This window comes from Heliangelus exortis, chromosome 19, assembly GCF_036169615.1.
Source record: "Heliangelus exortis chromosome 19, bHelExo1.hap1, whole genome shotgun sequence".
NCBI lineage: Eukaryota > Metazoa > Chordata > Aves > Apodiformes > Trochilidae > Heliangelus > Heliangelus exortis.
Window position 1 is genome coordinate 3,977,078 of NC_092440.1, and position 12,499 is coordinate 3,989,576.

Consider the following 12,499-nt stretch of genomic DNA (forward strand, 5'->3'; position numbering starts at 1 on the left):
GACTTCTGAAGGTATTTCCTAAATCTTTTTTCTTTGTTTCTTAAAATATCTACTAAACTTCAACTTATGTTCAAAGCAAATAATTTCTATGCCTTTGGAATGATCAAGAAACTGGTGACCTGAGTCTCCCATCACTGTAGGTTTTCAGTCTCCCCAGACTATATCTGATAGCACTTGATTATCCTTGGTGTTAGAAGCTTCTGTCTACTACCTTCAGAAATCCTCCTCGTTTCAATTTAAATCAATTTCTTCTAGTCAGGTTCACAATGGACATGGAAAACAAGGATTTTTTCCCCCTTCTGTTATTCAAGTAACCTTTTCCTGCTTGAGAGCAGCAATTGTGTCTCCCATCAGCCTGTCCTAGATTGAAGAAGCCCTGGATCTAGCTTTTTCTCATAGTCTAGGCTTTGAATTACTTCTGTTGGTTCAAACTCTTTGTCATAGTCTTCACTTTCCAAAAGATGCTTCCTCCCAACAACAGGGACAACAGGGATCACAAATAGATCTACAGTGACAGGATATGAAGCTCAAATGTTGACAAATAACAGGGGTGTGTTTTAAGATGAATATGAAATGGGGGGATGTTTGATGCTTTGAATCTTCCTTTAGCTTTTCAGCTGCAAACACTGCCAGGTTTGTACACACAGCATCTGAATTTGAGAACAGGAGTAACAGAAGGTACCTGAATGATAGCAGAAGCAGGAAGACAAGAATCTTCTTTCCTTTACTGTCTTCTCCAGTTTCTGGTAGTTACAGAAAGCTAATGATGGGGCCTCAGAGGTGAGAGCTCTTTTCCACTAATCCTGCAGACTCCTGGGAATGTTTCTTTGATGGTCTATCCCTCAGCATTGAAATTCACAAGCTTGCTTGAGAAATAGGGAGAAATAGTTGCTAAGTGCCTGTTTGTACACAGATCACCATGACTGCTCAGGGGTTTAAAAATGCAAAGGAACAATGGAGCACTGTGCACGTGGACTGTGGCCACATTCCTCAGGGGAATCTGTCAGTTACAGGACATTATGTACACCCTTTATGTTTAAGGAGGAGTTGGGTATTCTAGTCCCAACTTTTTTTCTGAATTGCAGACTTGCACGGCTTGTCCTTTAGGGCACTGTTATCAGAGCATTGCAATAGCAAGGTAATGAGAATTACTCACATAGCCCAGTATGTGGTAGGCTTTCCACATGAGTGAGACAGGATCCTTCCCTGAGGTGTTCAGCAATCTGCACAGAAAAAAGCAACCAGTTTGAAAGTGGGTTAAGATGCAGAGATGTAAGTGCTGGTCTTTTTGCCATTTGTGCTGCATTTTCAGATCAGAAGTCACTGTTTCTAAAACCATATATAATCTGTGAAGTTTCGATGGGTTGAATTTCTTTGGTTTGTAGGCAAGTGTGGTGGAGATAAAAATTCTATTTCCATCCTAATGTCATGCTTAGAGAAGGCATCAGTGTGCTGGTCAGAAATTCTGCTGCTGCTTGGAAGTCAGATGCAGTAAAGGAGATCAGCTGCACTTCACTGTTAGTTTTAGTTTACTCAAGAGCTTTCACTCAGAGGTATGTGCATATCAAAGCAGTATTAGTTTCAGTAGCTGATGTCAGGAGCTGACTCTGTCTTTCAACACCAGCAAAGCATGTGTTATGTGTAAGTGCCCTGGAAATACAATGAGGTGTTGGGATTGAACTGAAGTATTTGGAATGCCTCCAAACTGCACCCATGCTGAAACAAAGACCTGCTGCAGATTCTTCAGGGATCAAGCAAATGCCTCTTCCCCAGCTTCCCCACACATACCACAGTGCCTGCCAGGATAAATTTGTGTATCTTAGGGCTGGTAGATATGCTGAGTAATGTATCTGTCTGTAGACATGCTATGGGACAGCATGAAGTGTGTGGTAAAGAGGGTGTCTAATTGTGCAGCCCAACTGCAGCTGCTTTAAGGTATTAATCACCTGAATATCACAATAGCTCTGTGATGCATTTCTGTGGGGATAAAACTAACGGCTGCGACTCAATTTGCAATAAATCTAATGTAAAGTTATTATTGAGGTTGTTAATTTGTTCCTCTTGGTTTGCTGGTTATATTTCTCTGGCTTCTTTCTGGCAAAAATTACTAGGACAATTTAAAGCCATAGTAAAGAAAGCAACCCCCTGTGATGGCTACACCTTTGTAGTGGAAATGCTGCCAGCATTTGTGAGAGAGAAGGTGCTGATATCTGACTTCACTTGGTGTAAAAGAAATGTGCTTTGGTGCGTATACCTCAGAGATGGTATAATTAAAGTTACATAGAAAAGGTCCCCACACACACACTTGTTTATCAGCATTTTTGAAGCACAGTCATTCTGGCAGGAATTCAGATCTAGAATGTACAAACACATTAACACCTTTTCCAGGAGGGCCCTTTTATCAGGGCTATTGTGTTCTCAAAAAGGTCATAGAGACAATAAAAAAGCCCCAAGAAGTATAATGAGACTTCTCTGTAGGAAAAAGTATCTTGCTGGCTGCTGCTGGGGCTTGCTGCAAAAGTAAAGTAATTTTGATAAGATGTTTCCTGTTTAAATAGACATTTGACTATGTGTCCTTTGGCTTTAAGGAAGTTCCAGACAAAATCCCTTCCCAGTTGCTTAGCTGTCTGGGTGGTTTTTATTACTTTGAAGTTGGGCTTTATCTGCTGGCTTCATTCACAGACTAGCTGGCTGCTTATCACATCTGTGGATCAAATCTTCAAAGGTTCTGTCTGAAGCGTTTGGATTTATGAGGTCATGTGGAATCACCTTGGAGGGAGTTCAGCCCATGGCAGCAGAGTTGTAGGGAAAAGCTTTTGTCTGAAGGTGATACTGGGCAGGGGAGGGGCTGTGCGATGCACTGGAGGTATGTGTGTGCTGTGGGGTGGTGCTGATAGCCAGGGAAGCCTTGGATTGAGAGCCCTGGCCCATTTTCAGCACGCAACATATAGAGAATGTGGGAGACCAGAGTGCATTCCTAGACACAGACTCACCGTGTTGCTGCTTCCAGCAGAGCTGTGTGAAATGTCAGAAGGAATTAGACCCGTGCTGGAACTGACAACCACATTGGGCTCTGCAGCACCAGGCTTCACTGCACTTTTACAGCCAGGCTTAAAAACGGCACCGAACGAGTGAAAATTCTGTTGTTTCTTTCTTTCTTTTTTTTTTTTTCTTTTTTTTTTTCCCAGAAAGATGGCTGCTTATTGAAAGTAAAAACAAATTACAAATAAATAAAGCAAGAGAAAGCAACCTTATAGTCTGCCTGGCTTTCTGCTTACTTCAACAGCTGTCAGACCTGCAGCCAAGGCTGCCTGATCCCAGCCCCAAGCATCCCTTGAACAATATGCCAGCTGAGACGAGCATCTCCAGTAAAAGCACATCTGAGTACTTTTGCCTCTGGAACATTGCATGGGTTTCAGGCTGTGCTCAGGCATGCCAGGCTTTGCTGACTGTACAAAAATGGGAGGGCTTGGTGCAGCAGAATAGGTTTGTTACATTTCTGAGTGTCTTGCAAACAGCTTTGGCTGATTAGGCCACTAGAGATCACACTTGGTTCCAGAGTAAGCAAAAGGATATAGCTATATGTGCTACAAGCAGGGGAGAGTACTTGTCTGTGCTGATTTATATCCCAGCTTCCAGAGATTAGGTTAAATGATTGGAATGATCTCTGTTAAAACAGCATTGGAAAGAAAGTTATTTTTTTCTTGAGTGAAACACACTTGGTTACCTCCTGCAAGAGGATAAACAGACTGTAGGCACTGAGATGGTAGTGTAAGCCTGTTCATCCCTCCTGAGGGATTTAGGAAGGTATGTAGTAAACGTTAATTTGATGTGTTTGGAAATGTAGCTCCCTGGCTTTGTCAGATTCTGCCTTCTGTGACTTCTCCATCAGAACGTGCCGCTGCTGCCAGGAGCAGTTTCACGTTTATGCCCTTGGCTCTTACTTAGGTAAAAGCTGCTATCTTTCAGCACTGATTAAGGCAGCCCCTCTTCGGATCAAAGCTCCACCCCTCGTGAAGAAGTAGAGGTTATTCAACCTCTAGCCACACGCTGTCCTTCTGCAATGGCTCCTCCTCCCTTCCCACCCTTGGGTGGAACCAGAGAAGGGAAAACTTGACAATAGTTAGCAAGCAGCAGAGCTTGGAAGAACTACTGCAGAAGGATGTCCAGCTAGCCCAGTTAGCAGCGTCTGTCCTTCCCAAAGTGCTGCTGGTGTTGACTGCAGGAGAAGATGGTTATAGCAGTGGGAGCCAGGAAAAATCTGAAAAGCAATGAGCAGCCAAGAGACCTGGCAGTCCTTGGGCAGCTTCAGAGAAAGGTGAATTGTCTGAATCAGCGCAAGCTTAAATGAGCAGTGGCTGCTGCCATGTTGGCAGAACAGAGCTGTTTGGAGGCAGTTGGACAAGTTTGTGGCTGAGCCGGTTTATCCAGTGCTGAAGATGGGAAGTTACTTGTCTGCCCCAGCTTACTTCGCTCCCAAGGATCCCTTTCGGTAAGTCCTGTGCAGGATTAGCAGTGGATCTTTTAAAGTCTCCTTTCCCCCTGTTGTGGTATCTGAAGCAGTTGGTGTGTGAGGCATGAAGAAAGAAGACCAGTGCCTGTGTGCAGGGAACAGCCAGCCTCAAACTGGGATCCTGCCTTGCTCCGAGGAGGAGACAGGGAAGATGGTTATTACCATCTTTGCAGCTCTCTGGTATGAGGGAATGGCACCTGTGTGAGGCAGTGTCTGTGTGGCCCAGACAAGCAGCTCCCTTCCAGAGCAACACTGCACATGTCACTTTACCTCATGCCCCTGTGCTTTGCTCTACTGTGGGAGGAATGAGATTACCAAGGTTGCTGCTGCTTATGTCTCTTCCAAAGCTTCTTGTGCCTGGGCACAGTGCAGGGTGAGGTGAGGTGTGCTGGTGTGAGTTCAGGGTGAGGCACTGCATAATCTTGTTTGAGAAAAGAAATCAGGTACTTTGCAGATAACTAGGGACAAGTAGCACACTACCCTTACATGGAAAGGATTCTTCTGTAATATTTTTGCTTATGTTAATAACCATCCTTGGACCAACAGTGAGGGTTGAGAAAGGTGATACCTACAGAATACAGCTTTGATTGCATTACATCTCCATAATAAAAAGTCTTAGTAGGGGTGAGCACAGGGGACTGACACTGATGTGCTGATATGGTAAAAGGATGGGGAAAGGCAAGGCTTGCAGTTTTATTATCTCACTCCTATTCCCTCCACTCAGATTTACTCAATACTGATCCGTTCCTGCAAATACTTGTGCTGATTTGGGAGGAAGGGTTCTTTTTGTAAAAACAATCTAGGATAGGAATAAATACTGCTGTGCAATTGCTAAGCTTCTTTGGGCTACTTTCTGAAACAGCATCTGCTTTTGGAAGAAGGAAAGTGAGCAGGTGTTGACTGTAACATTTCTAGGGCATCATGCTAAGCCATAGATACACCTTCACATAATTGTGTGGAAATGGTTTTGCATAGTCAGAGCTTAAACACTCTGTCTTCTAACACTCGGTCTGTTTTATGGCTTCTGGTCTTCCTTTTCTAGTGTCTCTTACATAGCCATTGCACACTCTTCTGCTAAGTCTGTGTGAGAGGCCTTTGGGTTAGCTACAGGCTGGATTATGTTTTATTCTGCAGTCTGTGTGACTGTCCTCCCACAGCTCTGCCTGCAGAATTGGAACCACAGCTCTTTTGAGCCTGTCTGGTGTTAACTGATCTAGCCTGACAGTGTGTGTGGGGGGGGTGGATTTTATTAATGAGCCCTTCTCAAAGGGATCTGTCTCCTCAGAGCCAGGGAAGTCTTTGCTTCCATGAGGGTATTGGCTTTCATTTAGATGTAAAAGAGATGCCACATCAATTGAGTCTCCATCTCGTTGAAAACTAGGCTGGTTACCTGTTGTGACCTGATCCTTCTACCACCCCTGCACAAAGCCCAAGTAGCCATCAAGCAGCGATTTGTGAACTCTTTTCAGCACCTGCTGTGCTAAAGAGCATCAGGGATGAACACTGCACCCAGATGCTGCCTGGGGTTCCTTGAGGATGGCTATGGCAGTATTATTTATTCTTTATAACCAAGGCTGAGAAGTGAAGAGTCATAATGTATAGGACTGTAATAATCAGTGTAGGGCTCTGAAGCTCTGAAAATGGTGGCTGGGCAGCAAGAGGAAACACATGGAGTGTGGCTGTTACCAGTCCTCCAAGAAACTTGATTACCATGCTTTGTTACTCTGTAATAAGAATAGCAAATCATCTAGTGGTTTCTAATCCATAAAAGACAGAGGAGCAAGAAATCTTCCTTACTTTTAGTTGTGGTTACTGACAAAGATTAGCTCACTTAATACCTCTAGAAGTAATTGTTTTTCTGCCTCAGCTGATGTGAGCCCTGGCAATGGCACTGCTGCAATGCCCCACACTCTGGTGGGGAGGGAAAGGAAGGAGTGGTAACCTTGTATCTTCTGTGATAACATTCTGACATTGCTCTTTCTAATGAGAGTCATGTGGAATAATCATGTGATGCCTTTGTTATTTGGGTGAAACAGTTGAAACAGTGGTAAAACTAAAGCTGTGTGCTGCCAGTCAATTTTCCATGCGTGGCAAATCTAATTGGAATCTAAATCCAAATCTTTTCTATGTTACAGAATGCACGGTAAGTAGCAAGATGATGCTTGGCCGTGTGGGCCACAGCCACATCCCCTTGCTGGCAGTGATTAAGGACACAGCCGGTTAGAGCCACTACCAGCATCTTGCCTCTCTGGAGCTGGTTGCTTTGTTCCTGTTGCCTCACTGCCCTGGGTGGGGTTCTGAGCCATAAGCTCCAAACGCGTCCTGCCCAGATTTGTTTAATTGCATAGCAAAGAACTAACTGCTTGCTGGCTCCACCTCCTCACCTTCATTTTGCTATGGGTGTGTTGCAAATTAGATACCAGTGCTTATTTCCGGATGGAAGCAAACTATTCAAAATGCTGTAAGGCTGGAATCAACCCATGAAGAAGTAGGGGAAAGGCAAAGGGAAGACAAGTGTAAGTAATCATCTGGAGCCTGTCTAAATGGAATTGCAGTTGTTTTACAGAAATTTTAGATTGTCTTAAGGAGAAAAAGGAATGGTTGAAGGTGAAATTGCAGAGGGAGGGGTAAGGAATGGAAAGTGTTGTGTTTAAAAACAAATAAATAAATAACTCACATGGTTGGAGAGAACTTAGAAAGCCAAGTCTTGAAGTCCTGGTGGAGCAGTCTCCAGTATTGCTGTCTGAATCCCAAATGCAGGTCTGATCACAGCTCCATGTTTGAAGATGTAATCACCTGGGAGCACACACTGGTACAGGCATGCATGCAGAAGCTGGTTAAGTCTGAGGCATCCCATTTGCCCATGCTGAGCCAGATGTTCCTGCCACAAGGTGATAGTAATCTTTGCTGTTAGCCTCCACTTGCTCTTTTCTCCCTCCCACTCACCTATTTGATCATTAAGCATGGGGTATTTGCTGCAAGCCAAAGCCCAGTGGTTGAAGGCAAAATGCATTGCAATGCCCTCTAGGTCTCTTGCATACCACGAGCAGGGTGTAACTGTGACAGTGCCCCAAGGCTGTAATGGTGCATGTCCCACTTACAGAAATGTTAAGTTATGGTTTCCCCTGCCTCAGACAAAATTGTCAGAACTTGTTGCACGTGCTGGGGTTCTTTCCCATCACTGAGGAAGGGGAGGGCAGGATTTGAAGCCCCTCAGCTGGGAGAACAAACACTACAAAAGCTAAATACATTAGAAGCAGTGATTTTCCTGAGGGTAGGGTATGGCACTGAATACCTCATGTGGTGTGTTTTCCCCTAAAATCTTTGCAGTCTCTTGAGATGGAGCAAATAGCTCTCCATGTTGGAGCACGACCAGCTTCTCATATCAGCACACTCATTACAAGCTGGTGGAGTTCACAAGGAATGTCTTTGGCACAAATATGCTTTCAGGAAGCTTGTGAAAGGTGAAGTCAACAGTAGCTCTCATCTTACACCTGGGAGCATGTAAAAAGCAAACCTCCACTGCCAGTAGCTGATTTCAGTGTATTTGGGGCTGTAGAGAAGCCTGTGGCCCAGGAAGGCCCATGCCCACCTAAACCCCCACCCTGGTACAAAAGGGTTCCCCTCCAGTGAAGTAACTGAGACACTTGTGTGAGGGGCAGGAGAAACTTTTCCTTCCACCTTTGGGAGAGCATTGTACTGACCATGGCATTGAGGATCTTTGAACCAGTTATTCGTGACTAACCTGCCTTGGATTCTGCACCCAGAAATGGCCAGTACCAGACTAATTTTCCTTTTAAAGTCTGAGAACCTGCTGCCCAGGGCTAATAGAATAATCTTTAGTGATGCAACTGCTGTCTGTGTCTTATCTCTCTATTAAGTCACACCTCTGTTCTGCAGAAGTTAAACTCCCTTGCCCAGTGCTTCCTGCTGAGGCAGGATTACTCTGTGTTCAGGAAGCCTGAAGATCTGGGTTCTGCTTGTGATTTGCTAAAATGATACCTGCTATAGTAGGGAGGGGAGCTGTTTGTTTCTTGGGGGGGTGGGGGGGGGAGTGGGAAAGGGGTGTAGAGGATTAATAATGGTTGCTTGTTGAAATGGGAGCTGACATTCTTCTTCACTGTGTGAAGGATATTGAGACTCCCTTGAAAAAATCAGATAAATAGTTTGGTTTGGTTTGGTTTTGGGTTGATTGATTGTTTTGGTTTGGTTTTTTCCTCATGCTGTTATCAGCAGAAAGAAAGTGAGAGCAATTGGGGGCAGAGGTGGAAGATTTTTCTCTTAAGTTAATTGGTGGATGCAGTATTTGGAGCTCAAAGGAAGAACTGCTTTGAAAACTGTCCCTCAAATGTATAGTGCTGCATTGACCTTCTGGGAGAGAGGTCTTACGGAAGAATTGAAAGTCTTTCCACAAAGATTGGTGCAAAACTGGCTTTGCTTTGTATGGAGAAGTGGATCCTGCCTCCCTGCACCCCTTCCCAAAGTGGCTGAGGAGACAAGTGCTCTGCACAAGATAGTGTGATGCTATGGAGGCACTAAACAGAAACACAGCAGAGCTGCCTGTGTGCTAGGCAACTCTGCAGCAGTAAGCCTGCATCCAGGAAGAGGGAGAAAGTAGAGGAGCAAAATTTATAGGGCAGAGTTTATAAACTCACTGGTGTGTTTTAATAAATGGATGGGATTTGTTTTCGGTTTTAGAAGCTTGTCTTTTCCTTTATATTGGTTGATACCACCTCTCCTTACAAACCTTCAGTTTGGTGCTGATCCTCAGTGGAAAAAGCACTGGAAAATGGAGGGGTTTAGTACAACTGCAGCTAGAAGACCTGCTGATTGTCTGTTTTCCCCCTGTAGAAGAGGAGCTTTTACATTGATCTGTGACTTGTTGCCAATTGGAACCTTATTCCTTTGTTTCCTTCAAGGTGCTCTGAATGTCAGGATCCCCTCACTAACTGGTACTATGAGAAAGATGGGAAGCTGTACTGTCATAAAGACTACTGGGGGAAATTTGGGGAATCCTGCCATGGCTGCTCTCTGCTGATGACTGGACCTGTGATGGTAAGGACTCTAAAGGACTCCTGCCTGCAGGCAGGACATGTCTGTCTCCAACTCCTCAAACTTGGTTGGGAGTTGCCTTAGCTATTCAGATAACCCAATACACTGAAGGTAATAATGTCTTCACAACTCTATAATCTCTGATCAGAGATTAGAAAAGAAGCTTATGTGCACATCTTCTAGAGAGGGATTAATTTTGAATGTGGGGATAATTCTTAAAGGAAGGAGTTGTGAGGATCTGAAGAGTATGAACAAAGGAAGTAAGGTGCTGAAATGCACAGGCATGAGAAATAGAAAGGTGGTTGATCAGACATCTGTTCAGTTTCTGTAGCACAGTGCTCAGTGTCTCCATGGGGTGATTTTCCACTGCAGAGTCAAACCTCTCAGCTCAGGATAAGCAGCAGGTTCTGGCTTGGGGAAGGTTGCCATTCAAGTCTCACCTGGACTGGGGCCAGAGTGGTTTTCTGGCTTATGGTGTCCTGAAGTAATATTAGCCCCAATTGCTTTGAAACACTGAACACTGCCTGTACAATATGAGGCTCACCTAAATGTTCCCCTCCTCACCACGTTCTTGCAAATATTTAACCTTTAAAGCTGTTAAGAATTAAACATAACCATTCTTTTTCTAGAGCCTAAATAAAAGCAACGTGGTACTCAGGAATATGATTGCTGCCTCAAAGAGACTTACTGAGAAAGGTGCAGACAGTTTCTCATTGCATGCACAGGTCTTTGCAAAAGACTGTCAATAAGGGAAGTTCTCATAAAAGAAACACAAGATGTTTCAGAAAAAGAGATCCATGAATAAAAATATTCTTTAAAGGTATTTTGCTGTCTCAGTTTCAGCTCACTTTTTTTTTTCTTTTTTTTTCTGTTAGCTGGCTGATAAAGTATCCAAATCTGTGCATTGCCTGTCTGCCAAAAGTAAAAACTCTTTCAGCTTTATTAATTCAGGCGTAACGTTAGTTATCTTGCCAAGAGCAACTGAACAGGAAGGTTTAATATCTTGTTTACTAGTCTGCAGCAGACTATTAACTATTTTTGATAGCTGAGCAGCTGCCAAATACAGCAGTTCCCTGTGATGCAAGCTCTGCTTTGCATGTTGACATGTTTGCTTCAGAGAAGTTCTGCAAATAAGGTGGCAAGGACGGGGCTCAGGAGAGATAGAATGGGCTAATATAACTCTCCTGTAAAAAACTGCTACTTGGCTTTGAGATCTGAATGATTATATTAATGAGAGAGGAAAGCTGCATCTGCTGATGCATTTTGGCCCTGCTAAGCTACTCCCTCTTATGTCTGTAGGTGGCTGGTGAATACAAGTATCACCCCGAGTGCTTTGCTTGTATGAGCTGCAAAGTGATCATCGAAGATGGGGACACGTACGCACTCGTGCAACATTCCACTCTCTACTGGTAAGAGGGAGCTGAATGCTCCACTAAGGAATTCCTGGAAGCTGCTTTTTGAGGGAGGGAGGGAGGAATGGAGTACACACTAAAAACCACAGCTTATGGTCAGTGAGAGAACTTGGAAGTGTGAGTTGGGCAGGGAGGGGTACGACACTGCCATAATGACTTTCTTCACTTCTTCTAGTGGAAAATGCCATAACCAGATTGTGCTGACACCGATGATAGAAAAACACTCTACTGAGTCTCTGCGTGAGCAGCTGCCTTACACGCTGACCCTCATCTCCATGCCAGCAGCTACTGATGGCAAGAGGGGCTTCTCTGTGTCTGTTGAAGGTGGCTGCTCCAGCTATGCCACTGGTGTCCAGGTGAAAGAGTGAGTATGACAAGGTTGTGTGCAAGGTAGATATCTGTGCAGAGGGAGCTGGTAAAACTTCTGCAGTGCTGCTGTCCTGCCAGTGGACTTAACTGCAGAAGGGATCTGTCTTGGCACAGCAGGGATGTAAGTTGACTAATAGCCATTTAAGTTTGGCCTCCGTTTCACTCTTGTGACTACCTTAATTGGTAACTTTATTTCTCAGTGCTGTCTCCTTCACTGAACACAAAACATTTGGTGAATTGTAATGGACTATCCATTCTTGCCATTGGGCTAATGAAGAGCTCTCCCCAAACCAACTTAGCCCTTAGCACTTGTTCTAATGGTAGCTCCCTGTGTTGATAGATTAGCATTGGGTTTCTTCAGAACACTAATAGGAAGGGAAGCTTCAGAAATCAAACATATTTTTATAAATATGTTTAGGCTAAACTGACTTCATACACACGCTATAATTCCCATTTTTAGAGTTAACAGGATGCACATCAGCCCAGATGTCCGAAATGCCATCCACCCTGCTGATCGTATCCTGGAGATCAATGGAGCTCCTATTCGTACCTTACAGGTGGAGGAGGTGGGTAGAGTTCTGTTTTGAAGCTTCCTTTTCATCTGCCTTCCTACAGTTTTTCTGTTTTTCATCACTGTACACCCATAGGACTCAGGCTGATGCTAGGGATGAACATGCAGACACGTTTTTCTTTGGTTTGGTTGCAGGTGGAGGACTTGATTCGCAAGACAAGCCAGACACTTCAGCTGCTGATAGAGCACGACCCTGTCTCACAGCGCTTGGACAGGCTGCGTTTGGACTCCCGTTTACCCACTCACATAAAGCCACCCATTTCCCCACGCTCCCTCTCTCCACTGGATATCAAGGAGAATCTGGAAGGAACGCTCCGACGGCGCTCCCTCAGGTAAGGGCTGGGAAGCACTGTCTCTGACCTAGTGTGCCTTTGCCCTGTGCTGCCTGCCTGGGCTCTCTGTGCTCTCTGTGCTGCAATTGCAAGGGAGGGCAGAGATGTGGCTCACCTCTGACCTGAGCCTTGGTCTAAATCATTGGTGAAGTAGTGGAGAGCTCCAGGTTCTGCTGTTGACACATACTCTCTTCATTCCCTCTTGGAATAGCAAACTTCCCCTAATGAAAATAAGGAGCTCTACTTTTAA

At 44.5% G+C, this 12,499-nt stretch overlaps 1 protein-coding gene across 2 annotated transcripts in view; it reads left to right on the forward strand.

Annotated features, from left to right (window-relative positions):
- The window catches only part of LIMK2 (LIM domain kinase 2), a 30,147-nt gene that overhangs the window by 6,795 nt on the left and 10,853 nt on the right, over positions 1-12,499 (forward strand). Inside the window, exons 1-6 of one of the 2 annotated variants that reach the window (XM_071762900.1) lie at positions 3,970-4,492; positions 9,433-9,568; positions 10,865-10,974; positions 11,153-11,341; positions 11,807-11,912; positions 12,053-12,249. In XM_071762900.1, coding sequence (XP_071619001.1) covers positions 4,440-4,492; positions 9,433-9,568; positions 10,865-10,974; positions 11,153-11,341; positions 11,807-11,912; positions 12,053-12,249 — 791 coding nt within the window. In that variant the 5' untranslated portion in view covers positions 3,970-4,439. Of the gene's footprint in view, positions 1-3,969; positions 4,493-9,432; positions 9,569-10,864; positions 10,975-11,152; positions 11,342-11,806; positions 11,913-12,052; positions 12,250-12,499 lie in introns of those variants that run through there. The other variant, XM_071762899.1, reaches the window with a different exon arrangement.